At 43.1% G+C, this 27,467-nt stretch overlaps 1 protein-coding gene across 1 annotated transcript in view; it reads right to left on the bottom strand.

The window, feature by feature from the left end:
• LOC120913648 (transmembrane 9 superfamily member 2-like) overlaps positions 1-27,467 on the bottom strand; it is a 62,754-nt gene that overhangs the window by 3,454 nt on the left and 31,833 nt on the right. The window contains exons 9-16 of the mRNA XM_040323762.1: positions 24,424-24,532; positions 22,390-22,522; positions 20,983-21,102; positions 19,421-19,478; positions 16,343-16,502; positions 13,755-13,906; positions 7,736-7,847; positions 6,547-6,718 (exon numbers count right to left, since the gene is read on the bottom strand). Of these exons, the coding sequence (XP_040179696.1) occupies positions 6,547-6,718; positions 7,736-7,847; positions 13,755-13,906; positions 16,343-16,502; positions 19,421-19,478; positions 20,983-21,102; positions 22,390-22,522; positions 24,424-24,532 (1,016 nt within the window). The remainder of the gene's footprint in view (positions 1-6,546; positions 6,719-7,735; positions 7,848-13,754; positions 13,907-16,342; positions 16,503-19,420; positions 19,479-20,982; positions 21,103-22,389; positions 22,523-24,423; positions 24,533-27,467) is intronic.

The raw sequence follows: 27,467 nt of genomic DNA, 5'->3' as shown, positions 1-27,467 counted from the left end.
CAGTTTACCTTACACACCCGCAATCGCTCCGCAAGGAGAGCCAGAACAGGGATCTGTCAATGTAAACAAACAGATCATCTGTTCCTAGTGAAAATAGGACGATTTTTGTTTGGGTACAGCGTCGCAAGACCGCACAATTGTAGATTAAAGCGACACAGTGCCGTATCGCAAAAAATGGCCTGGTCAGTAAGGGGAAGAAAATCTTTCGGTCCTTAAGTGGTTAAGGTAGAAAAACAGACAGCAAAACAAATTGCTAAAAATCCCCATGGGTGGGGTGGATGCAAGTGGACTTGCATTACCCTCACCTCTGGGTCCATTCTGGTCTTTCAAACATGGAAAAAGTCTACGTATGGACCCACTTTTAATGACTGGACCGGAGGTAGATGGATATAGGCAAGTCCACTTAAATCCACCGACCATAGGAATCACATGGGTTCATTTTTTTTAATGGAGGAGAAAATCAGAATGGACACAAATATGACATCCATACCGTTCTGATCCAAGCCAGAAGAGGAACAATCGAAGGTTCCCCTGCTGAGACGAAACATACACCACCCATGTGAAAGGGGCCTTAGATGGTTGTGAATATATTTTAAAATTGCTTTTTTTGTGTTCAGATAAGCTGTATTTACTAAATTGTGTTAAAATAAAGAGAAGCCAGCATTATAGAGATTGTTTTTGCTTGATATATAAGTTGTTTGCTAAAGAATATTCTCAAAAGGGAAATCCTGCTGTTTTTCTATTCTTTTATAGATTGTACAGCTCTTCCTTCATACTTGCCTGTCACGGACAACAATGGAGTGATTCCCTTTTTCTCACCCAGCATCATCTATGGTGTTTATACAGAAGGGTGTTTATCTACAAGCAGGCAAGGTGGTTTTGTTGCTTTGACTACTAGACCCCTTTTAGAAGCATAGTAAATATGTGCATGAACAGCCAATTTTGTCTTAGTAGCAGGCTGCTGTAAAAAAAAAAGCTGACTATCTCTTTGCGTTCAAGGAAGCCCACTTCATGGAAAATGTAGATTCATTAATTCCAATCTGGCATGAAGACACAGTGAGGCAGTTGTCTGTTGGTGTATGTTTTCACTTGCCTAATGTATGTTTAGACAGATCCAACCGTGAGCTGCACTAATTTAGTGCTTTTTCTGCCAGTGTTTCAAATAGAGCTGGAGACAATTATAGAAATTCCTTATTACTGAAACGTGGGTAGATCGGCTAAGTGATTTTACAAGTGCATCCTGAACTTCAGCACTTCTAGATTGACTGTAAACATCTTTCCTTTACTGTAGTAAGTTTATACAGAAATGTGATTTAGAGAACCGTAATATGTTGTAGATAACCCATAGCAACTCCTTGTAAACCACATGTTATCTGATGTGACCACAGTAAAGTGTACCTGTGGCTGTAGATCAAATAAAATTTTGCAAGAGAGGAAAATAGGAAAGGCGGATACGCTACTTTCTCTGTGGTCTATTAAGGACATAGCTTGATTATAATTAGGAAACCTACAGTGATACTGCTGCCTACAGGAGATATGAACACAAGGCACATAGAAACCGAAGGCCAGCTCCTTAGACACCTCAAACCTGTTCAGTTACTTGTTGGCCTTAAAGTGGATGTAAACCAGATTCATGAAATTTGAGCTGGGCATGCATATCTGCAGCATTTTATCATCTCTCTTCAAAGCCCTATGTCCCGCAGCTCTCTCCTGCTCTGTTCTTCTGTTATCAGCCTGATAACTCCTGACGAGTTCTCCGAAACAGGAGATAAAAGTAGCCTGAGTTTTGTGTTTGGGAGGATGCTATAAATCAGCAGCGTGCTGAATGATTCAACGAACAGAACTGAAAGTCTCCACCTATAAGGAGAGAAGGTGTGTGCGCCTTTCCTCCAATCAGCTGTCTTGGCTGTATGCCCAGGCTTCACTGCAGAGTTGAACAGGAAGAAAAAATCTCCTAACACAATGTGCACTTTGTAAACATTATATAAAGCTGAAGACAGCAGATATACATGTAAAGCTTACGTAAGGAGATTTTTTTTTTCATCCCTGTGTATAATCTCGGCTGTTCACTTCACTGGGTATATGTAAGGGTTTACATCCATTTTGAGAAAATGGATCTCTCTCCCCTCTGCTAAATTTTGACTTAAATTGTAAAGATGGTTTCTGCCATCAACTATTCCTGGTAAATTCAGGTCAGATATTGGAGCTCCTGAAAGGCTCTCCAGTGAGCGCAGGTCTGGTCAGTTCATTCGGTATCTTTGTGTTGTGCGATTGCGAGTGACATCCTGTCTCCAGATAGGACAGTATTCTGCTATTTTGGTCCAGACAGTTTATCTAGGGATACCTTGCCGAATTAATTGAGATCAGAGCTGTGGCAGTTTTTTCTGTTTCCATCTCTGAAGACTAGCCCAAACCTATCATTATAAGGGCTGTATGCACCTTATAGTATGAGCCTGCCAGTCTCTTGCAAGACCTGGACACTGGGTTGGAAGCTTCTTCCCACCCACAACACTTTGAAGCTTCCACACTTCAGACTCCAATATGGGAATTCCTGACCCACAGAAGGATGTAAAAAAGTTTTCTTAGATACTCAGGAGCCCCAGTCTCTGCATACATGTGAACCCTGCGTCTTGTCTACAACGATTTTCACAGCGGCCGGGCCTCACACTGTCACAACACGTACGCACCAAGTACATGTAACGCTCAGTACAGCATATTTCAGCAAACTACGATAGTGCATCTAGTGTGTGATTTATGCTATCTGGAATGTTATACAACAGAATATCGACCTTTAAAAGTAGCAGGATGAGTCTCAGGGGAAAGATAAAAAGCATCTCATAGCAGCCATGGCATCTGGACAACCACAGCTTAGATGGACATGTCTCAGTAACAGAGCCCACAGGAAACCATTGGGTGAATAAGCTTATCCTCCAAAACTGAAATATTCATTCTTGTTAGACTTAAAGTACATTTAAAAAGAGTGAAACCCTTGTACTTTTCTTTTGCCATCAGTGACCCGAAGGGTAGAGGTTTCTTCAATTGAACTGAACTGTACTAAAGACACTTCAAAATAAGAAATAGCCTAGTCCCCTTTATTTCTGCTCTGGCAAAAGCCTAAAATGTTGGGTTTTACCTTCATTTAAGTCCTAGTGACAGTGGTCCCCAGGACAAATGGAGTCATTTTCCCTAATGGGAATACAGACTGCAACACAAACCTGACAGAGGTTCTACTCCTTTGCCACTTTATCCAAAACACACAAAAAAAATGTTTAGCTTTAGATCAACTTATAAGATGCATTTAAAGCGGAAGTAACCCCATCGATCTAACAGTTTCAAAAAGCAGTTACATTTCCGGCATGCCGGGATTGCTAACTGTCACATTGGTTGTGCTCTCAACCAAACTGTCAAACCATCCAATGGCTGGTGCCATAACTGATCACATGTGCAGCATCATGGCAGTTGAAGATTAAACATAAGCCAAGATGGCAGCTTCCTTGCCTGAAAATTATAGGTGGGTTTACTTACACTTTAAGTGAATTCTCTGTAAGCCTTTTGTATAATTAAAAAGCAACACACATTTTTTTAAATGATTACCAAGACCAACCAGATGACCGATTTATCACTTCTTTACAGAGAATGAACTTTCAGAGAAAAATGAGTCACTCTTCATCCACCTATACTCCCCTGAGAGGAAAAACAAACACTGCTGGCTAATTAGTAATGCCTAATGGCAAGGCAAGAAAGAAAGAAATACTAGAAAAATATCATGATTTTCTATGGCTCAGAGAAACATTGGTAACAGATTCAGGCCAGTCCAGGCCTTCTATATAAACACAGAAGTTATCACTTCGACTATTTGGACTGTGGTTCCTGCAATTATTTGATTTTTGTTCTACTATTATTTTTTACATTATGTTTTTTTTTTTGTTTTTTTTTCATTGTATATACTTTAAGATCAATATGATGTAGATGGACCCTCAGGACATTGAAGCTTTATTCTATCCTGTACACACCATCTTAAAGTAAACCCTCCTATCATTTTCAGCCAAAAAAGCTCCATCTTGGCCTTTGTGTACCGTATTTTCCGGCATATAAGACGACTTTTTAACCCCTGAAATTCTTCTTAAAAGTCAGGGGTCATCTTATACGCCGGTAACCCAACATGCAGACCGCGGCCGCCCATTTTTCAAAAGCCGCGCCTCCTTCTTCTGCTGTTCCGTGATAGGCGGAACACTCAGCTTCCCGTGATAGGCGGAACACTCAGCTTCTCAGTGTTCCGCCGATCACGGAGGCCCTCTCGTCCGAGACCGAGGACCTCTGTGATAGGCGGACACTAAACACTATGTCTCCTGGGAAGCTGAGTGTTCCGCCTATCACGAAACAGCAGAAGGATGAGGCGCGGCTTTTGAAAAAAATAGACGGCCGCGGTCTGACAGATACTGCATGTCTTAGGATAAGGTAAGGGATCGTCAAGACATGCAGTGAGGCATGTAATGGGGCACATTGAGTCTGGCATGTAGTGGCACAGTGAGGCATGTAATGGGGCACAGTGAGTCTGGCATGTAATGGCACAGTGAGGCATGTAATTGGGCACAGTGAGTCTGGCATGTAATGGCACAGTGAGGCATGTAGCGGCACAGTGAGGCATGTAATGGGGCACAGTGAGTCTGGCATGTAATGGCACAGTGAGGCATGTAATGGTGGCACAGTCTGGCATGTAGTGGCACAGTCTGGCATGTAATGGTGGCACAGTCTGGCATGTAATGGTGGCACAGTGAGGCATGTAATGGCACAGTGAGGCGAGGCATGACTAGTAGGAAGGGGGTCATCTTATACGGCGAGTATATCCCAAAACCAACATTTTAACTGGAAAAGTAGGGGGTCGTCTTATACGCCAGCAAATACGGTAATCATGTGATCAGTTATGACACCAGCCAGCCATTGGATAGTTTGACAGTTTGATTAAGAGCAAAACCAATGGGACAGTTACATTTCTGGCACGTGTCGGGAACACAACAGTTTTTTTGAAACTGTTAAATCGATGGGTTTACTTTCCACTTTAAGTGTGAGTTTCTAGCAAAGCCTTCTGCCGCGTTTCAGGTTGTAAAAAATAACTTTTTTTTAATGTCATTAAAAACGATTGTGTGTGGGCTCCAGAGCATTTTTCACGATGTAAAAAATGGCCATTAAAAATTTCGAACATGCTCTAATTTTTCACAACGTTTAACGTTGTAAAAAATGGTCGTGTGTGGGCTTTAACGACGTGAAAAAAACATGCATGCTCAGAAGCAAGTTATGAGATGGGAGCGCTCGTTCTGGTAAAACTAGCGTTCGTAATGGAGATGGCACATTCATCACGCTGTAACAGACTGAAAAGCGCGAATCGTCTCTCACCAAACTTTTACTAACACAAAATCAGCAAAAGCAGCCCCAAGGGTGGCGCCATACGCATGGAACTTCCCCTTTATAGTGCTATCGTACGTCTTGTACGTCACCGCGCTTTGTTAGAGCATTTTTTTTTTCAGGATCGTGTGTAGGCAAGGCTGTTTTAATGATCCGGTTGAAAAAATAATTGTTTTTTCTAGACCATTAAAAACGTAATTTTTTACAACCCGAAAAACGATCCTGTGTACGCGGCATTATTGAGTTCCAAGGAAGGGCAAGGGGTTGGGTTGTGGCATTGAAACCAGACACAGCCAGGCAAATTACCATTTTCAAAGGGGGGATTGCAATGAAAGCCCAAATATTTGTTTCGTGACAGGTAGACTTAAAGGGATTGAAAAGGTACATATAAAAAAAAAAAAAAAAAAAAAACACATCTACACTTATCTGCTCTATGCAATGGAATTGCAGAATGGCCACGATCCTCCTCTTTTCGGGTCCCCTGCCAGTGTTTCTGGCCCCTCCCCTCTGTCCAGTGCCCCAATGGAAAGCTGCATTGACACAGACAGCGGGACTCGCCCTCCGCTCCCTTGTCACTGGCTTTGATTGACAGCACTGGGAGCCAGTGGCTTCCAGCCCCCCAGCGAGACCCAGAAGTGAGGGGAGAGAAGAGCTGCAGACGTGCACAGCGCTGAATCGAATGAGGGCTCAGGTAAGTAAAATTGGGGGTGAGGGGGGGATGCCGACACCTAAATTTTGTTTACCTAATTGCAAACAATGCATTCAGGTAAAAAAAAAAATTGAGGCTTTACAACCACTTTAAAGGCACCCTCACCATCCGGTACAAGTGGGAGAAACAGTGTTAGCTCTGTTTGGAACATGTGTAATCCTTGGACGAAATAGAGACATTTTATTCATCTTCACCTGGTTGCCAACTTTACCCACATAAAAGGACTCTTGTGTTGCGCAGATCAGTCAAAGATGAGCTGCAATTGGATGCTAAAATTTTTAGAGCACTGCACCCTTTGTTTTAATATCGAAGCCTTCATATGTTATGTAGACAGATAAACCTCGACTGTCTCTTGCACATCCTCTCATTTCATAAACAGGAAACTTGTATAAAACAAAACACGTTTCTGAGAATCGTCTATAATTACTACCTACCTGTAAACAGGAAAAAAATTAAAACCATGATCGTCGTGTATCCAAAGTACAAAATGGTGCTCGCAGTTCCTGTGATTTGAAGCTTAGAGAAGAAATAATGAACTGCATAGATAAAAAGGTAAACAGCAGTGAATCCGCTTGTTAGGAAGGACCTCCACCACCAATGGTAATCCTAAAAGGAGAAGGCAAAAAATAAATAAAAGACGACATTTGAAAAATTCTAACAAAAAATATAGCCCCAAACTTTTGTATGGTCTCTCATGACAGAGCTATAAAAGTGGAGCTGAACTTTAAGTAGAGATTGGCTGTTATAGGAAACATTTAGAAATGTGAATTGTGCCTAAACAATACCCTGAATATTCAGTACTGTGTTGCTCACTGTTCTCTTTGCACAGAGACCCAGTGCAGAACAATGTGTTGTATTGTCAGTAATGGAGGGAAAGATATGCTGCAGAGAGACCATAGGATATACTGGAGACTAGCCTTTTGCCTTCTGTCTGCTTTTTGGGGCACAGCTCCCAGAGTTCCGTTTCTTTAGAAAGTACTGCCTGTAGGTTTATCGCAAGTAAACCACATGATTTTTTCAAAGGGTCATACACTGTACACCCTTCCCCATACCCTGGTCTCTGTTGTACTTACCTCTTTGGGTTCAGAGCCGTCAAGTGCCCATATAGCCAATGCAGCTGTCCGAGGATTTTAAATCCTCGCTTTTTTTTTCCTCTGCAGCGCTTTTTGGATGGATCAGAATAACCACATAATAATCTCTGATACGTCCCAGAAGCACTGCACAGAAAAGAGGGAGAAGAGTGGGGATTTAAAATCCCCCAAACTCTACTCTTGTTGGGCACCGACTACTCATCACCCATGAAGGTAAATACATTGGGGATCGGGAAGGAGGGGGTACAGTGTTAATCTTTTCATTTTCTTTATCCATGACTCATTTGAGAAATAAAGATTTGTATTAAAGTGAAACCATAAAATACAACAGTTCTTCTTTGAAAACAACGTACTCCATTGACCAGAACCCAATCCGTTACACAACATTGGCAACTGTGAGAAGGAAGACTGGGGTGGACACCTCTCTATGCTATTACTTAAAGGGGGGTGCTCAAATCAAACAAGAGATCATTTTTTGCAAATATCCTTTAACAGAACACAACATATAATATGGGCAAAGTGGGTAAAGTACCTCTGCACACAGATGGAAGTAGCACAGCAAGATGGTAGCTTCTGAACAAGTTATCAGCAGTATTATGAACACCAGAAACAGGAAACCAAACATATAGTACATTTGATGAGACCTACAAAACAAAATACATAAAGTGAACACACACATGTATGTCTATAGTATACACATCCAATGGAACTTAGCAGAAAACAAACAAACATTTGGTTTTACAATGCACATAAAGTGGAACTTAAAATTCAGTCCTGATAGATCACTTCAGGCTGGCCCCTTTGTTTAAAATCCAGTAATACACTGCCTCACCCTGCTCTGCACATGCTCAGTTGCTCTCCATTTTAGGCACTGACAAATTTGTAGAGGCGGATCTGCCGACAGCCTTAAAGTGGTTGTAAACCCGTAAAAAAATAAACTCTACAATACAAAAGGCATAATGAGCTAGTATGCATAGCTTACTTCAAAAAAAAGCCCCTGCAGCGGTCCTTGACCCCCCTCCAGCAGTGGACATCTCTCCCGGAGTGTACTTCTGGGTATCGCGGCTCCGGCGCTGTGATTGGCCAGAGCCGCGATGACGTCACTCCTGCGCATGCGCTCGGGAGCCGCCGGTAATGGCACGTCCAACTGAAGCAACTGCACGATGTGCCACTGCTTCAGTGCGCATGTGCCGATCACTTTGGCACATGCAGACACAGGAGATATCTCGTAAACCGTGCAAGTTTAGGAGATATCCTGGGTAGCTACAGGTAAGCCTTAAGCTACCTGTAGCATAAAGTGTGTTGTAAGGGTTTACAACCACATTAAAGCCAAATTAAACCCTCCCATCCTTACAGCCATGGAAGCTGCCTCCGTTTGATTTGCGACTGCCATGGTGCTGCACGTGATCAGTTATGATAGCAGCCATTTAATAGTTTGGTTGAGGACACAAGCAAATGTGACAGTTAGTAATCCCATCATTCCAGGAATCTAACGGTTTCTTGAAACCGTTAAAAATTAATGGGTTTAACTTTGCTTAATGATTTACTTCTGATCAGGGGCTCTGGGTTTCAGCAAAATGGCAGCCTCCAGCATGAAGAAACAGGAGCAATGCTGGAGGCATTTTACAGCACGCACTAATTTTGGTGGCATAATTATTGTGGTGGAATGTATGTTACTTGCTAAAGGACCTTATGGGTAAAGTTCCGCTTTAATGTATAGAGACGCATGATATGAATTACATAAAAATAAATGGTTTGGGTAAGCCCATACTGCCCTGTATACATGTAGCAGCTCAGATTCATGTTTACAGCTGCTGACCTTTTACTTTATTTTATTATTTTAAGTTTGATTATTTAAATTGCAAGGTTATAATATTAAAGTGTACCTGTCATCCAGGATTAAGTATATTATGTAATATATGTAGAATATTTTGTAATTACACAATGGAGTTACATTTGCCTGAGAGCAAAGTTTGGTGCAATGTCTTGCATTTTCATCAACCAGCTGGCCCATATTATAATTATATTTTATACACAGTTTTTAAGTGTTCCCACAAGTAGTCATTTAAACATCAAGGAATTAAAAAGCTGGTCAAACAGAATTTTTTCATTCAGTCTATAAAAATGAAAAACAATCCAACAAACTCCCCCATTCATGTTATACAACGAGGTGACTCTCCTGCTGCCATTTCACTTTCAATTCAACTGGCCGAAATTTTACCCAACTGGCTGAAATATGCATATGGCAAGCTTCAATTGGCTGCTGGCTAATTCAGGCATTTTTTATTTTCAGTTAGATCAGATCTGACCCAAACGCTTGCACTGGAAGAGGGGAGCTGTATGCTCTATTATTGCTTAAGAACGGCAACAAATCCTGCATTTGTTTTTGTTAGGCATATATGACAAAAGTGCATTTATATTAAAAACTGTGCATATAAATGGAGGGTTTAAAAACACATATGCCTTGTACACACAACCGGTTTTCCGGATGAGAAAACTGAAATTTTTTAGATTGGACGGGAAAACCGGTCGTGTGTATGCTCCATAGCAGTTTTCCCCCGACGAGAAAAGTGCCCGCAAAAAAATTTGAACCTGCTATTTTTTCGTGTCGTGTTTCCCGTCAGTCTTTTTCTAGTCGTGAAAACTGCTCGTGTGTATGCTTTTCCGAGGGGAAAAAAAAACATGCATGTTTAGAATCAAGTATGAGACGGGATCGCTCGTACTGGTAAAAACTAGCGTTCGTAATGGAAATAGCACATTCGTCACGCTGTAACAGACTGAAAAGCACGAAGACTGAAAAGCGCAAACTTTTACAAAACACAAGGATCAGTAAAAGCAGCCCAAAGGGTGGCGCCATTTGAATGGAACGTTCCCTTTATAGTGCCGTCGTACGTGTTGGACGTCGCCGCGCTTTTTTGACTGAAAGTGTGTATGCAAGGCAGGCTTGAGAGGAATCACGTCGGGTTTCGGCATGTCAGTAAAACCAGTTGTGTGTACAGGGCATCACTCTTTAATATCACTGTAAAAGTAGTATAGATGAACTACCTATTTTTGTGCTTTTGGTGGTGTTGCAAAGGAGTCGAGCACCTTGCTGGGTCGCGCAATGTTTTCTTCGTTCCCAGCATAAAGCTCTTCCTTCAACCCTATGACACCTCTTACAGGCTTTGAATGTCACTTGCTGAAAGGAAACCTCTACAAATTTCTATGGAGAATGCACCAAAGGCTTAGTGATGGAGCAATTCTCTTGTCTTATGCCTGATTATGCTGAGAATTCCCCAGCTACTACAGTAGCTCAGATAAAAGCATTTGTACGATAATTCTCATCAGAACATTTAAAGACTTGATGAATATTGTTTGACAGTACTTCAAAATTATGTTTGCTTTTAACATTCAATTTTGGAATGAATGTAATTTCCCGAACGGAAACCAATTACACTGTTAGATATTTGTTCAAGAAAAATTCTCCATCCTGCTCCTTTGAATTCTCTTGTCACTGCTACTGTTTCTAGTTATGGTCAGCTTAAAGTAATACTAAAGTCTCTGTTTTTTTTTTCTTTCAAAAAAATAAATAAAAATTGTATAATATTTATATATATATATATATATATATATATATATATATATATATATATATATATATATATATATATATATATATATATATACACACACACACACATATACATACAAACACATATATACACACACACACACACACGCATGAAGATAAAAAAAAACACTCTGCCTTTACAACCCCTTTAAGTCTGTGGAGATCTCGTGAACATTTTTATGTGCCTCATTCCACCAGAATGTTTAAAAATTCAGATTATCTCATACGTCTCAGAAATATAAGTCCAGTACCAAATACTGCTCCAAAAAAATAAAAAATTTCCTTCACTTAATGGCAATATTTCTTACGGATTTTTTATAGGATAAGGGTACCACTCTGTATTGCATAGCTCTTAAAAGTGGAAGCTCCGCTTATCTGCCTCCTTCCCCATCCAGTGCCACATTTGACACCTTTTGGGGAAGTGGGGGGCGGTGGCTACCTGTTTTTGACAGGTACTCATCCCCACTTGCAACAGATGTTGCCACGGAAGTTCAGCCCCCCTCCTCCTTCCCCCGCTGCCAGGCCATTCAGAAAGCGCAGTTTGCAACCGGCTGTGAAGCTACAGGGCAATGGTAGCACCCGAAAGTCAATGGAAACAATGGCTGGGGTGTCGGCATTGCAGGATTCCAGGATAGGCAAGTGTCCCAATACTAAAAGGCAGAATTTCAACTGCATAAGTGGTTTAGTATGCTGAAAGACAGTCTTTACCTGGTCATACATTGGGGGTTATTTAAGAAAGGCAAATGCACTTTGCACTACTAGTGCAAAGTGCACTTGGAAGTGCAGTCACTGTAGATCCGAGGGGGACATGCTAGAAAAATAAACAGCATTTTAGCTTGCACATGATTGGATAATAAAATCAGCAGAGCTTCCCCTCATTTCAGATCTACCCCTCAGATTTACAGCGACTTCCAAGTGCACTTTCAGTTCAATTTCAAGTGCACTTTGCGCTTGTAGTGCAAAGTGTATTTGTCTTTCGTAAATAACCCCCATTGTATGGATTTTCCCTATCCACCCAAGCAAGGTGGATGGGGGAATACTCCCTGCTGCATCACTGCATTCTGCAGCACCGATTGAACGAAAACACTTTCCAAAAAGCCAGTTTGTGAAAAGTCCATCATTAAACTGATGACGTGCGCGACCCTGGAAACATGTCCAATCCGCCGGAAAATTGTCCGGTCGGCCGTACACACACGACCGAACATGTCTGCTGAAACTGGTCCGCGGACCAGTTTCAGCAGACATGTTCGGTCGTGTGTACGAGGCCTAAAAGGCTCCTCTGTCTTACACTCATTACCTGTATTAATGGCACCTGCTTGAACTTGTTATCAGTATAAAAGACACCTGTCCACAACCTCAAACAGTCACACTCCAAACTCCACTATGGTGAAGACCAAAGAGCTGTCGAAGGACACCAGAAACAAAAAATTGTAGACCTGCACCAGGCTGGGAAGACTGAATCTACAATAGGCAAGCAGCTTGGTGTGAAGAAATCAACTGTGGGAGCAATAATTAGAAAATGGAAGACATACAAGACCACTCATAATCTCCCTCGATCTGGGGCTCCACGCAAGAACTCATCCCGTGGGGTCAAAATGATCACAAGAACGGTGAGCAAAAATCCCAGGGGGGGGACCTAGTGAATGACCTGCAGAGAGCTGGGACCAACGTAACAAAGGCTACCATCAGTAACACACTACGCCGCCAAGGACTCAGATCCTGCAGTGCAGGACGTGTCCCCCTGCTTAAGCCAGTACATGTCCGGGCCCATCTGAGGTTTGCTAGACAGCATTTGGATGATCTAGAAGAGGATTGGGAGAATGTCATATGGTCAGATGAAACCAAAGTAGAACTGTTTGGTAGAAACACAACTAGTTGGGTTTGGAGAAGAGAGAATGCTGAGTTGCAACCAAAGAACATCATACCTACTGTGAAGCATGGGGGTGGCAACATCATGCTTTGGGGCTGTTTCTCTGCAAAGGGAACAGGACGACTGATCCGTGTACATGAAAGAATGAATGGGGCCATGTATCGTGGAATTTGAGTGCAAACCTCCTCCCATCAGCAAGGGAAATGAAGATGAAACGTGGCTGGGTCTTTCAGCATGACAATGATCCCAAACACACCGCCTGGGCAACGAAGAAGTGGCTTCGTAAGAAGCATTTCAAGGTCCTGGAGTGGCCAAGCCAGTCTCCAGATCCCAACCCCATAGAAAACCTTTGGAGGGAGTTGAAAGTCTGTGTTGCCCAGCGACAGCCCCAAAACATCACTGCTCTAGAGGAGATCTGTCATTGCCAACAAAGGATATATAACAAAGTATTGAGATGAACTTTTGATATTGACCAAATAATTATTATTTTTGACTAAATACTTTTTTGCCCCACTGTATGTTTGCTGCTTTTCAGATCCAACACAGATTTATTCTTCACAGTAGATGCAGGCAGAGACATAGGACACATCCCAAACAACTTACAATATTGTTATAGAGTAAAGCAACAAGCCCTTAGAGCCAAAAAGAGGGTAGTCATGGAGTGGTGAATAATCTGCAATCCTACATGCATTGCCATTTTATATTTAAACTTCTAAGGGGGTCAAAAAGGAGCTAGGTAGCCCAATAGGTTAAAAATTACCCCTGTATAAAAGGCTAGATGTCAGACCAGGCTAAAAGACATAAAAAAAATAAAGTATCCAAATAAACGGTATTGCCCATTTCTTGCTACATTATCATTCGTCTAGATTGTAAGCTCTAATGAGCAGGGCCCTCCGATTCCTCCTGTATTGTAATTGTACTGTCTTCCCAGATGTTGTAAAATCGCTGCGCAAACTGTTGGCGCTATATAAATCCTGTAGTATAATAATACATTTCTTCCCAATGTACAGAATTACATTAATTGTTGCCACTGAAGAAATAAAAAGTACTGCCAGATGGGGAATAACTTACCAAATGCTGTTGAGAATGAAAAACAGCTGGATAAAAATGCACCCAAAAGGCAGAATACCACCCATAACGATGCCAGGAACTGGTTTTGTGAAGAAGGACTGGCAGGGAATCTGACGCGGTATTTGATTTGTACGGACCGGATGTTCAATAGCCTATAAAAGCAAGAAAATGTAAGAAACAGCAAAGGGTAAAAAAAAAAAAAAATGTACAAGAGAAGCTTAAAAATATCACAATTTCTAGACAGCCATCAAAAGTCACATTGGGTAGATCAGGGTATAGGGATCAGGGCACATCGAGGCTGCAGAGGGAAGTCTAAACTTATGCACAGTGTAAAGATCTGTCACCATCATGTTCCTAAGGTAGCTCTTCTTACTGCGCATATTGCCCTGTCCTCAGTTTAATAAAAGCCAATACACATTTTTACTACCACATAAGATACTAAAGGGAAGGAAGAATGGCAGGTGAGGGAACTGACAGGAAAACATAATGATTCATTTCGGGAGGCAAGTAGAACTTTACACCTTCACCTAAAATAAAAGTAGAAGTAGAATATTACATTTGTTTGTTTTCCAGATTTTTGACAGTACTGCCTCAAATAACCAGAGTAATGAGGTACACAATTTATTTTCAATCGTCATTTTACCTGTAATTGTATCTACTTCAACTTCATAAATATCCCTTTGCTAATAATTAAATGTAGAAGGCACCAGATGCTCCAGTGACTTTGTATTTGTTGCCGACAATGGAAAATGATTGCGTTAGTAGAGAGAGAGAAAAATGCATTGATGAGAGGGAGAACGATGCCACCTTGTGTACATACCATGTATGACTAACACATGGAGATTCACAAAGGGCTTTAAGTGGAACTTCACTCTCTTAATCAACCTGGACTATTAATCCTTATGCTGCTAGCCTTAGTAAATAGGTAGGAAAGTTTAAGTTAATTCCTGGTTTCCAGGCCTAAACAAATGATTTCATACATCCCAGGAGTCTTCAGTAGGGGTTTTCTCAGCTTAGTACACCCTTCTGCTTGCATGCTTGAGCTAAGGGCAGATGGATTCCAGCAAATAAATACTATATAAATCATGATTTCTCAACAAAATAAAGCATGGAGACATGGGTGGGGAGCTTGCTTTGATTATTAAAATGAATAAAATAGCATTTTTGGCTTGTGGGGCTCAGATGAAGTGTAGTTCCACTCTAATATAATTGTGGGACTCTAACCTGTTCCGGACCGCCTGATATACATATACTGCAGCAAGGCAGCTCTATTGAGCAAACATCACGTACCTGTATGTAATTTTGTCAATGGCCACTGGGGGGCGCGCATGTGCCACCGAAGCCATGATAGCACACCGATTGGCCACAGGGGCAGCCAATCAGTGGGCCCAGCGGACGCGACGTCCGCCGGCCACCCACGATCGCTCCCCACAGACACAGAATGGCGGTCTGCCAATGTAAACAAGCAGACTGCTGCGCTGTCAGGCAAGGACACTGATCTAGTGTTTCTGCTAATCAGGAACACGGATCAAAGTGTTCATGCAGTGAGCCCACCCCCCTACAGTAAGAAAGCACAATTAGGGAATAAACTTAACCCTTTGATCGCCCCTGATGTTAACCCATTCCCTGTCAGTATCATTTATACATCATTTTTGGCAGTGATCACTGTAATAATGTCACTGGTTCCCAAAAAAGTGTCAGGCCCGCAGCAATGTCGCAGTTCTGCTAAAAATCACTGATCACCGCCATAACAAGTAGAAAAAAAAAAAATGCCATAAATATATCCCCTACTTTGTAGATGCTATAACTTTTGCACAAACCAATCGAGAGAGAGAGAGAGAGACCCTGTACAAATCATTAGTAAGACTGCATGGAATATGTGTTCAGCTTTGTGCATCAGTTCTCAAAAAGGATATGGGGGAACTGGAGAAATTGCAGAGATGGGCAACCAAACTGATGAGAGGCATGGAGTAGCTCAGCTATGAGGAAAGATTAGAGGAACTGAATATATTTTTAAATGCTGCCCCAAGTCGCTAATTCTAGTCGCAATTGCGACCTGGCGCTCAGGGATTGTCGAACTCTGCAATAGCGGCATTGCAAGCGCACCGCCCCAGTGGGGAGGCATGAGAGGCGCTTTTCAGGTGCTATTTTTAGAGCTAAAATGCCTGAATAGCGCCTTCAGTGTGAAAGGGGTCTGAAAGAAAAAGAGCGCCAAACAGTGCAACTTTTTACAGACATTTTCATCCTAAATATTTGATTGCACTCGAGCACAGGATTTATATTATCACAAAAAGAAACACACATGAATGTATTATATTATTGTATATTCACATGTTATTATGTTGGCACTCATATTTGCACAGAAGAATTGATACACTAAGTGGTTGGATACATCATCACTAGTGCAGCATTATTTGTTTTGCGTTTATTTGCACATTTTATTGGGAGTGTGTTACTTGCTGCTTGCATATATTACTCAGATTGTGTTTCAGTCGCTCGCAAGACTTTATATTATAATTTATAAAATGTATTTGATTACATTTGTTTTTAGATTTAGAAAAATAGGTTTATTCTCTTCTGGTACTTACTCTTTCTTTAAATCCGAAGTATGCTCCTAGGAATGTCAGGGGAACAGAAATTCCAAACCACATTGCCAGGATAGCCACAAGTGTCCCAAAGGGGATAGCAGCTGAAGATCCTTTAACCCATAAAATTACATTCATAATGAAGAAATCAGCAAAAATAATTCTGTGGAAAAAAAAGAAAAAATTAAAGCTAAAGTTCTCTATCCAACAAAGGAACACATTTGACAAATACTAAAAGCGCTCTTTATATAGATAACACCCACTATATTACATAGACATACTAGTAGCTTTTGCTAAGTAGCCCCCTGGTGGTCAAATATAGTAAATAGATGTCCATGCATAGTCTTTATATTAAAGTGATTGTAAATGATTACTTTGTAAAACAACCCATTCAGTTTAAAATAGAAATGAAAGGCAAAAACATTTGTGTATACCGTAGATTAAAAAAACAAACAAACAAAAAAAAAACATTATAAATACCATTTTTATAGGTGATCACATTCCCTCTATTCCCTGTTCTGAGCTGCATAAGAGCTGGGGGGGGGGGGGGGGGGGGGGGGGGGGGGGGGGGGGGGGGGGGGGGGGGGGGAGAAGCGGCAGTGCACGGAGCTTCCCAGTGAATGGCTGTGCAAAGGGAGTGTGTCAGGACAAATCTGATCATTGGAGAAGAGCAAGCCAAGTTCCCAGCACAGCTAGAGAACTGACCATGATGTGTCTCCTGCTTAGTGTGGTCAATTTTAATAGGAAAGCAGAGGGACACCAGGGATTTCACATAAAGGAAGCAATACAAACAGATCAGGATACGTTTTCATACAAGTACATGGTACAGCAGGAATATGAAGTGTTGGGGTAACAAACGCCTAAAGCTTTAAATCAAAGTTTTGTTACATAAAATGCTCTTCAATATAAATCAAAAGTTATGACTGCTTAAAATAAAATGTAAGAAAAGCAATAACTCAATCAAAAATACAATCCTTATATGATCATACTAGGAAAGATAAACTTCCTATGCATGGTAGAAGTAAAAAAATCCTTTTACATTACAAGCTGCCACCAATCATGAATTTTTAAATAAAGGGGAAAAAAAAATAAAAAAATAAAGATGGACTTCCCCCGCCTGAGTGATTAGGAATTTTTTTAAGCAAAAGTATGGCCAAAGCTCATTTGGCCCTGCATCTTCAGTGGGTCATAGGAGTACCTCGCTCCTGTGACCCAGATTCAACCGACGGGGGGCTAAAACTCGCTGTTGGCTGATGTCACAGTGCAAGTCCAGGCTCTGCAGGGACCCAGATACCTGACCAGCAGCTGGTTTAGCCTTTCAGCCCACCACTGAGTGCTCGAGCCAGCCGCTTTGTCCCCCTTCACAGCATGGCACTCCAGTGAGCACTGGAGGGGCAGAGCACAGACAGTTATCGCTCTGTGCTCAAAGAGGACCCGAGAGTGACCAGCTGTCACCGATTGCTCCCTTCTCTGTATAGAGGTGGCGGATGACAGCTGGAGCATCCAATTGATGCTGCAGCCATCTAGGTATTTTTTTTTTCAACTGGCACTTCTCTTTTAAGTCAGTGACTAGATGCTGGAGCAAAAAGCAAAAAAATGTAAACCACAAATTTTCTTTTTTTTCAAATAACTTACTTGAGTTCTACTTTAGTACTACCGCTACTAGTCTACATAAACTTGTATGTACTTTGTGCTACATAAAACAGAAGTCAGTTTAGGTCTTTGTGGTCCCAGTGGTAAAATACTTGCTTTAATGTCCATGGCACCAACATAACCCAGGCTAAAAGCCTTGTTCAAGCTTCCTTCAACTTAAGGGCCCTTTCAGACGTGCGGACCGTATGTCCGCTTTTTCATCCATCCGTTTGCGGATGAAAAAGGGACATACATTGGTCCCTATGTGATTGCGGGTGTCAGCGACTAGACTGATGTTTAACATGGGAGTCTATGGAAGGGGTGCCCGAAAATGAAAAATCGGTGCCCCAGACAACAAACTTTGCACAATTGTAGAGGAAGAGTGGGGCTACATGTGTGTCACAGTTTGCACTGAATATGGTCACTGTATTGTGATGTCAGAAATATAACATTGTGCGTTTTGGTTTTTCTGGCTGCGGCAATGCTGGCAACAATTAGATTATCTGACTTGGTCTAAGCTCTGTACTGATCTGTTCACATTATAGAATAACTGGCAGTAGTTCATGGGAAGGGAAACTTTGAATTTTTGCATTTGGAATTTCCGAATTTCCTTCACAGGAAGAATATGACACTTGAAGGGTCAGACCTCAAGATGACTTCAATGGAGTGTCAAGAGTGCATGCAGTATCACACAACTTACAAGCTGACTGTACAATCTCCTGAGATACCAACAGTTCATTGGCCTGTCTGGCTGGATAAACATTGGTTGCAAAGTTTAGGTAGGTCTTCATTTGAAATAGCTTTGATGAAGTGGTCGATGTTCAGATTATAATATGTAAGCTTATCCAACGGGGATAGGCCAGTAAAACAATGTATTAATCACACAGCTTATAACACAATCTGACAAGAGGGGCAAATCTGATCACAGTTACATGCAGTGTAATTGGTGAAAGAACTTTATGAAGGAGAGGTGTGTCTGGCAGATCATCTTTAGCACAGCTGATCCCAGAGACCCCAAAAATTCAGTTGTAGGAACAGGTCAGGACACCCCTGAAAAGAAGATTTCTACAGAATCCAGCAGTCTGCACATTGTGGGACATACTTCATTACAGGCAAGTCATATAACTAAGCTATAGAACGTCAGCTTTGCAGTGAAAAAAAAAATTACTACTACTACTACTACTACTACTACTACTACTACTACTACTACTACTACTACTACACAGGACTGTGTAATTCTCACGATTGGATAGACAGAAATACAAAATTCCTTGGTGAAGTAACAGCTCCATTAAATGCATTTAATTTGTGTGTTTAGCCATTTGCCTGGCATTCTGCTTAAAATTACCCTACGACACCATTATAAGCAAATTGTCTACATTTTACCACATCACATCTACTCCGAAAGAACATTTGTATCACTACAGGTTAACAACACACAGAACTTACCCTGGACACAATAGGGCAGTCAGTAGCACATTGGATTTCCATCGCTCGCCTCCAAAAGCTGAGAAAAAACAAATTGGAGTAACGTGAAGCAATTTAGTGTAAACTTGTTTGCTTATTGCTACATACACATGAAGCACTGAAATAAGAAATTCCTTTTGCAATATTTTCCACTTACACCTGAAACGCTGCCATAAGCCATGAATGAAAGCTCATTAGGCTGTTAATTACAAAAGCACGGCCTGTCTACAGCCAACCCACCTCCCTGACATCGTTGACAGTGTAGGTCCACCAGCAGAGAAGAGCGTCAGTGTGTGAAAGAAGCCTGCATTCCTACATTGTACCACTTATGTAAAACCCCGGCATTTGGGGCAGATGGGAGGTTTGAAGGTGCAAGTATTGGCCTGAAGACGCTAAAATATTCTTCCAGCCCAAGTACGAATCTCATGTTTGTGCAAGTCTATCAAAATATGGAAAATGTACAATGAAGTGTGCTGCAGGAAGTAGGGCACACATGTGACATCATTGGTTGCTAGGACGGTGGCGGTCCCAGCAATCAATTACTGCAGCTCAGCTGGGGATCCGGCCGAAAGATGGTCCGGTACTGGGGTGTCAGTGAGTCCAGACCTGGACCGCAGTTTGCAATTTAGTGAAGGCTGCTCTCCTCCTAGTTGGCCTTACCCTGGGGTTGATTCAATGACACCTCAGCCTACCGCCTCCACCCCTGCAAAAAAGGAGAAAAAGAGCACCCAACCTTGCAAACCAGGCGTTCCAACCCAGTGAGAACCCTGTAAAGTTTGTCTTGCAAATAAGACTAGCTGTAGAAAATTCCTCCTTAGATACAACTGAATGATTGTGCCACTGCAAAAGTGGAAATACCAGATTACAAGGATTCAGAGCTAACCTGACCCTTAGGGAAGCCCTTGCAAGGAGAGTTGTATAGGGGGTCTTCCCCTCTCTGATAGAGGGATTTGGGAGCTCACCCCATCATCCTTCCCCCACTTCTCTGCCAGTATGATGCCATAGCCTGCTCAAAATCAGTAGGCTTATAACCTCATTTGGGAGCAGATGAGGAGTGTTTGCCGAGCAGAGAAATCCAAGTGGCAAATCATCCTCAAGCAACAAGTGTCCAAAGACTTGCTGCACCACAGAAGTGCTGTGACTGTGCAGGGGCCACGCACGATTACCTTATAACTATGCTGGTACTGTGCCCAGGGGTTATTGATCAAACCATATTCCATCCCCTGGGAAGCTTTAAAATGGTTGCCACACATAAAAGACAGTGTGATGCATCAATGCAGTTCAATACACCAGGAAATCTTTTCTGGCAATTTTATCATGGATAAAATTAGGACGATAAATATTCTAGCTGCAGTATTATTAATCAAAGTTTTTAGTATTACCAGAAAATGGGTGAATGCAGTCCTTACTACAACATCAATTCAGTAGGCAGCTGCTACTTCATTCAGGGGTTACATGCTCGCTATATAGGAGAACACAAACTCATGAAAACAAATGTCACAAAAGCTAACTAGCTTTACTATCACATCCAAAACATTACTTACTCTTGTACATCCGAGCAGATACATAGCCAGCTGGAGTTCCCAGCAAGACCCACAATACAACTGCGCATGTCATCAGTGCTCCTCGGTTAGCAGGTGATAAGAATCCAAGGCATGCCAAGACTTAAGAGAAGAGAACAAAATCCCAAAGTTAGATTATACACATTATGTAAGGAGAATCAAAAATTCAGTTTCCTAAAAAAATATGCCCAGTTCCTGAACCAAGTAAAAATAGTGATTTAATCCCCTTTATGCCACTATGTACTTAAATGCCAAGGTTCACCTTTAGGTACATGTTACACCCACATTTAAGGTGCAACAAGTAACATGTTCCTAAGCACCCCACCCCCCGAGCTCTCCGCCTACCCCATGTGACAGAGGGTTTCTCTGCTCTGCAGCCACGGTCACATTTAAATAGGAAAGTGATCTGTAAATGAATAAACTACAACTCCCATCTGTCACTCACTGTGGCAGATGGACTTGTAGTTCCCATTGAACTAAAAGTAATGTAATTGGTGCTCTTAGTCTTTTGACACTTGCTCCTGCTCTTAAAACAGAAAGCCCATACAGAGTTACAAGCAGAAAGCTGAAGGAAGTGTCTGCAGAAGCCTCCATTGCACACGCAATCCACTGATCACAGATGCAATGCTTTGCAGGCTCCTGTAAATATAAAAATAAAAAAATGCACTTTATTATTATTTGTTTAAAAGGTCCACCTAACCTTTAAAATGTGTGGTTAAGCGAGAAGAAATGGGGAGATTACATTGCATTTGTGTGCAAAGAGGAAGTAAACCCTCTTTTTTTTTTTTAAACACCCTGCTAGAGAAAGGCATAATGAGCTAGCATGCATAGCATACTAGCTCATTATGAAGTACTTACCCGAGATTGAAGCCCCCGCATCGGTGCTCGATGCTCTCCGTCTGCTGCATCTCTCCACGAGTCACTTTCGCATATCGCGGCTCCGGGGATGTGACTGGCTGGAGCCGCGATGACGTCAATCCCACACATGCGCGTGGGTGACGCCACTAATGGCATGATCGCCGTTAGCATTGACACGCTCAGTGCGCCTGCGTGCCGCTGTCTACGGCGCATCGGTGCCTTTCTTTTGCAAATATCTCCTAAAACGTGGAGGTTTAGGAGATATTTGTTGCACCTACAGGTAAGCCTTAATCTAGACTTACCTGTAGGTTAAAGGGGTCTGTAAGGGTTTACAAACACTTTAAGAAAAATGTTATTGTACTTTTTACTGAAAATATAGACTTTGTATGTAAGATTTCATATGATTAAAACATTTACACAAATATCATGTAGAAATGGGGCATTCATCTTTTGCGCTCAGAAAACATAGTGCTGGTGTTTCATGCTACTAAAGTGAATAAAAGACAAGTCAAACACTACATATGTACTTACACAGTGTAATGAATGTCATAATAAATATTTGTGTTCCTTGTCCCAGAAATATAGAAAGTAGCATTCCTTTCTTGGGAGGTCTGAATATATCACCGTGTACTAGTTTCCAACCAAATTCCTCTTGTGCATCTTCCTGGGGGGAAAAATAAAAACATAAAACCGTAAATCTCTGTGTAATGTCTACTCGGCCAAGAAACATTCCATCTTGTCTACACCTACAATTCCATTGAATTTGAATTGGCATGAGCTAGTCAACATTGCCCAGTGCCGTCCAAAGACAAAAGCCCCACATTGTGGTGGTGTGCTCTAAAAACAGTGCTGCATGCAGTATTTATTTATTTTTTCATTGCAGCAGGTTGTGTCAAAAAGCACTGTCTTCCAGCACCATTTTGTGACTAGAACTTAAAGGGGTTGTAAAAGGTAAAAAATAAAAAATAAATCCCTAAATAGCTTCCTTTACCTTGGTGCAGTCCTCCTTCACTTACATCCTGTGATTTTGCTTTTAAATGTCCTTACTTCTTCTGAGAAATCCTCACTTCCTGTTCTTTTGTCTAACTCCACACAGTAATGCAAGGCTTTCTCCCTGGTGTGGAGTATCGTGCTCACCCCCTCCCTTGAGGGGGCGAGCAGGAGAGTCAGGACGCTCTCTACGTTGCAGATAGAGAAAGGAGCTGTAAGTGGGTGTCCTGACTCTCCTGTAGTCCAAGGGAGGGGGCGAGCACGACACTCCACACCAGGGAGAAAGCCTTGCATTATAGTGTGTAGTTACAGACAGAACAGGAAATGAGGATTTCTCAGAAGAAATAAGGACATTTAAAAGCAAAAATGGAAGGATGAGGTAAGTGAAGGAGGACTGCACTAAGGTAAAGGAAGCCATTTAGGGAAACAATTGTTTACCTTTACAACCCCTTTAATGAAATGTTACTTGTGGAATTTCAACAAAAGGTCTAACAAAAAAACAAAAAAAGTAAAAAATGCCTGGTGTGAGTGAATCTAAGCCAACCTATGTTTAAGTGTATTCTCTAACAGAGATACACTTAAACATATCTAAGATAGGACGGCTTGCGCCGTCCTATCTTAGATTGCAATGTTTTGGCTTACCGCTAGGTGCCGCTTCCATTGCGGCCGGTGTAGATTATGTAAATGAGCTTTTACGACGATTCCCGAATGAACGCGAGCCCGCCGCAGTCGATTAACGTCGTTTCCGTAAGCGATAGACCGCCTAAAGTTATTCCACCTATGAGGTGGAATAACAATGTTAAGTATGGGCGTCGTTCCCGCCGCGAGGTTCGAATTTTTTACGTCGTTTGCGCAAGTTGTCCGCTAATCGGGATTTACGTCCTTTACGTACGCGTCAAAATCAATAGGCCCGTATGGCCTACTTAGCCGCAATGCGCACTGGGAAATGTAGTCGCCCGGCACATGCGCAGTGTCAAAAAACGTCAAACGTGAGGTCAAGCCTCATTCCCATACAACACGCCCCCCTCCAAGTCATTTGAATTAGGCGCGCTTACGCCCGCTCGTTTTAGGCTACGCCGCCGAAAATTAGCAGGTAAGTGGTTTGAGAATCACCACTAGCCTAACTAATTTACGGCGGTGTAGCCTAAAAAGACTAGGCTAGGCCGCCCTAAAGTTAGGCGCCCCTACGTGAATCTACCTATTTGTCTTTAGAAAAACTCTTCCTGCTGAATTCTAGTGCATTTTCTGCATGTCACTTTCGCAGTGGAAGGAAAGTAAAAAAACGTTTTACAGGGTACATCACATATGCAACTACACAAATTGCTACGAAAAAAAATAAAATGAATAATAAAAAAATAAAATAAAAAAAAATAAAAAACAATCAAAACGCTAGCTAAAAACAAACTTGAATGCGTACAAAGCTATTGAATCTGCACATACTAGTATGAGTTTAAAACAAATACACACTGCCAAGATGCAAAAGTATGATTAACCCTTATATTGAAGGCATTAACCCAAAATGAAAATGCATTTGGTTTCCATGCTTCAAAGTAAAGCCTTGTGTGGAATACTCACAGAAGAATCTATCTGGTTGTATCTGGCTATGTCCTTGTGAAGTGTACGAAGCATGATCATAGCTACCATCCCAGAAAGGAAGAGGACAATTACCAGGGAGTTCATTATACTGAAAAACAAAGCATACAGTAAGGTCAACAATACCAGTAACCAAAAGACCTTGATTATACACAACAAATGATTAAAAATATAAAAAGGATATCATCATAAACAGGAGAAACAACTTCCTATACATCTACTTGCCAAATTGTTGTCAGTGGACAAACATACAAAATCAGCAGGGGCTCAAATACTTTTTTTCCCTCACTGTAGGATGCCGACACAGCAACTTTCCTCATTAAAGCACTGCAAATGCATCAGCTGATCAATATTGAAAAAGCCCCTCCAATTCAGAATCAGTATCCAAAAGACATAGAACAGCCAGCTTTTCTTCAGTAGAAACATGTAGTTACAGTAGGTGTTTGTGATATTGTGCTTTTAGCACGACAGCGTCGCGCTGATACTCGGCGACATGGTGCCGAGATCTCGCACTCACTGGAATAGTGACAGCACATCCCAGCAAGCGCGTCATAGAAGCGACGGGAGATCCGACTTGGATTCCCGCCAATTCTACACGTGTGCGGCGTTTGTTATGAATCCTGAGGGGGAAGTCCCCGCCGGATTTTAAATAAAAATCCGGCATGGGTCCCCCCTCAGGAGCATACCGGGCCCTTAGGTCTGTTATGGGTTGTAAGGAGAGCCCCCCTACGCCGAAAAAACGGCGTAGGGGGTCCCCCTACAATCCATACCAGACCCATATCCAAAGCACGCTACCCGGCCAGCCAGGAAGGGAGTGGGGACGAGCGAGCGCCCCCCCCCCTCCTGAGCCGTACCAGGCTGCATGCCCTCAACATGGGGGGGGTTGGGTGCTCTGGGGCAGGGGGGCGCACTGCGCCCCCCCCACCTCAGAGCACCCTGTCCCCATGTTGATGAGGACAGGGCCCCTTCCCGACAACCCTGGCCGTTGGTTGTCGGGGTATGCGGGCGGGAGGCTTATCGGAATCTGGGAGCCCCCTTTAATAAGGGGGCCCCCAGATACCGGCCCCCCACCCTAAGTGAATGAGTATGGGGTACATCGTACCCCTACCCATTCACCTGCAAGAAAAGTGGTAAAAACACAAATAAACCACACAGTGTATTAAAATATTTTATTTTTCTGCTCCGGAGGCCGCCCCCTGTCTTCTTTATTAGCTCTTTTACCAGGGGGAGCTTCTTCTTTGACGTCTTCGGGTGGGTGGGGGCCGCCGTCTGGTTCTCTTCCACCGCCGGGGGGGGGCGGCTTTTAAAAAAGCCCCCACCCCCCCGGCGGGTTTCCTCCGGCGTCTTCGGCGGGGCTCTTCTTCTTCCGCTATCCCGACGGGTCTTCTCCGCTATCCGGGGGGTCTCGCCGCTCTCCGCTGTTGACTCGGCGCACCCCGGTTCTTCGTCTCGCAGTCCGGTCCCTTCTTCCGTGCTGTACGTCTTCTTCCGCGCTGTGACGTCATGTTCTTCACTTTTCTTCTTCTCCCGATGTTGACACGCCGGTCCTCCTCGCTGAAATGACGGATGCGCGCCTTGCATCGGACCTATATAGGCCTCACAGTCCCATCATGCTCTGTACCTACCCATGTGATACCTACCCACGTGGGTAGGTATCACATGGGTAGGTACAGAGCATGATGGGACTGTGAGGCCTATATAGGTCCGATGCAAGGCGCGCATCCGTCATTTCAGCGAGGAGGACCGGCGTGTCAACATCGGGAGAAGAAGAAAAGTGAAGAACATGACGTCACAGCGCGGAAGAAGACGTACAGCACGGAAGAAGGGACCGGACTGCGAGACGAAGAACCGGGGTGCGCCGAGTCAACAGCGGAGAGCGGCGAGACCCCCCGGATAGCGGAGAAGACCCGTCGGGATAGCGGAAGAAGAAGAGCCCCGCCGAAGACGCCGGAGGAAACCCGCCGGGGGGGTGGGGGCTTTTTTAAAAGCCACCCCCCCCCGGCGGTGGAAGAGAACCAGACGGCGGCCCCCACCCACCCGAAGACGTCAAAGAAGAAGCTCCCCCTGGTAAAAGAGCTAATAAAGAAGACAGGGGGCGGCCTCCGGAGCAGAAAAATAAAATATTTTAATACACTGTGTGGTTTATTTGTGTTTTTACCACTTTTCTTGCAGGTGAATGGGTAGGGGTACGATGTACCCCATACTCATTCACTTAGGGTGGGGGGCCGGTATCTGGGGGCCCCCTTATTAAAGGGGGCTCCCAGATTCCGATAAGCCTCCCGCCCGCATACCCCGACAACCAACGGCCAGGGTTGTCGGGAAGGGGCCCTGTCCTCATCAACATGGGGACAGGGTGCTCTGAGGTGGGGGGGCCGCAGTGCGCCCCCCTGCCCCAGAGCACCCAACCCCCCCCATGTTGAGGGCATGCAGCCTGGTACGGCTCAGGAGGGGGGGGGCGCTCGCTCGTCCCCACTCCCTTCCTGGCTGGCCGGGTAGCGTGCTTTGGATACGGGTCTGGTATGGATTGTAGGGGGGGACCCCCTACGCCGTTTTTTCGGCGTAGGGGGGCTCTCCTTACAACCCATAACAGACCTAAGGGCCCGGTATGCTCCTGAGGGGGGACCCATGCCGGATTTTTATTTAAAATCCGGCGGGGACTTCCCCCTCAGGATTCATAACAAACGCCGCACACGTGTAGAATTGGCGGGAATCCAAGTCGGATCTCCCGTCGCTTCTATGACGGCTCTGTCTCCATCGCGGCAAGCCAGCTCGGCGCTGGCTCCCGCGATGGGGCTCGTAGGTGCTCAATCTCGCCGAGAAAGAGAGCGAGATTGACACAAAATCGGGTTCACCTACTGTATCTGCAACAAAGTTTTTTAAATCCCTGCAAATGTACATTGATCGCAAGAGTTATTCTTTAAAAAGAGGAGCCTCAGCCTGTAAACAAAAATGTTTAAAGTCAGCAGCTACAAAATACTGTAGCTGCCAACTTTAAAAAATGTCAATAAAAATAATAAAAACACACA

Source organism: Rana temporaria, chromosome 9, assembly GCF_905171775.1.
Source record: "Rana temporaria chromosome 9, aRanTem1.1, whole genome shotgun sequence".
Lineage (NCBI taxonomy): Eukaryota > Metazoa > Chordata > Amphibia > Anura > Ranidae > Rana > Rana temporaria.
Note: the sequence above shows the minus strand (reverse complement) of the source record. Positions and strands in the feature narration are given on the sequence as shown.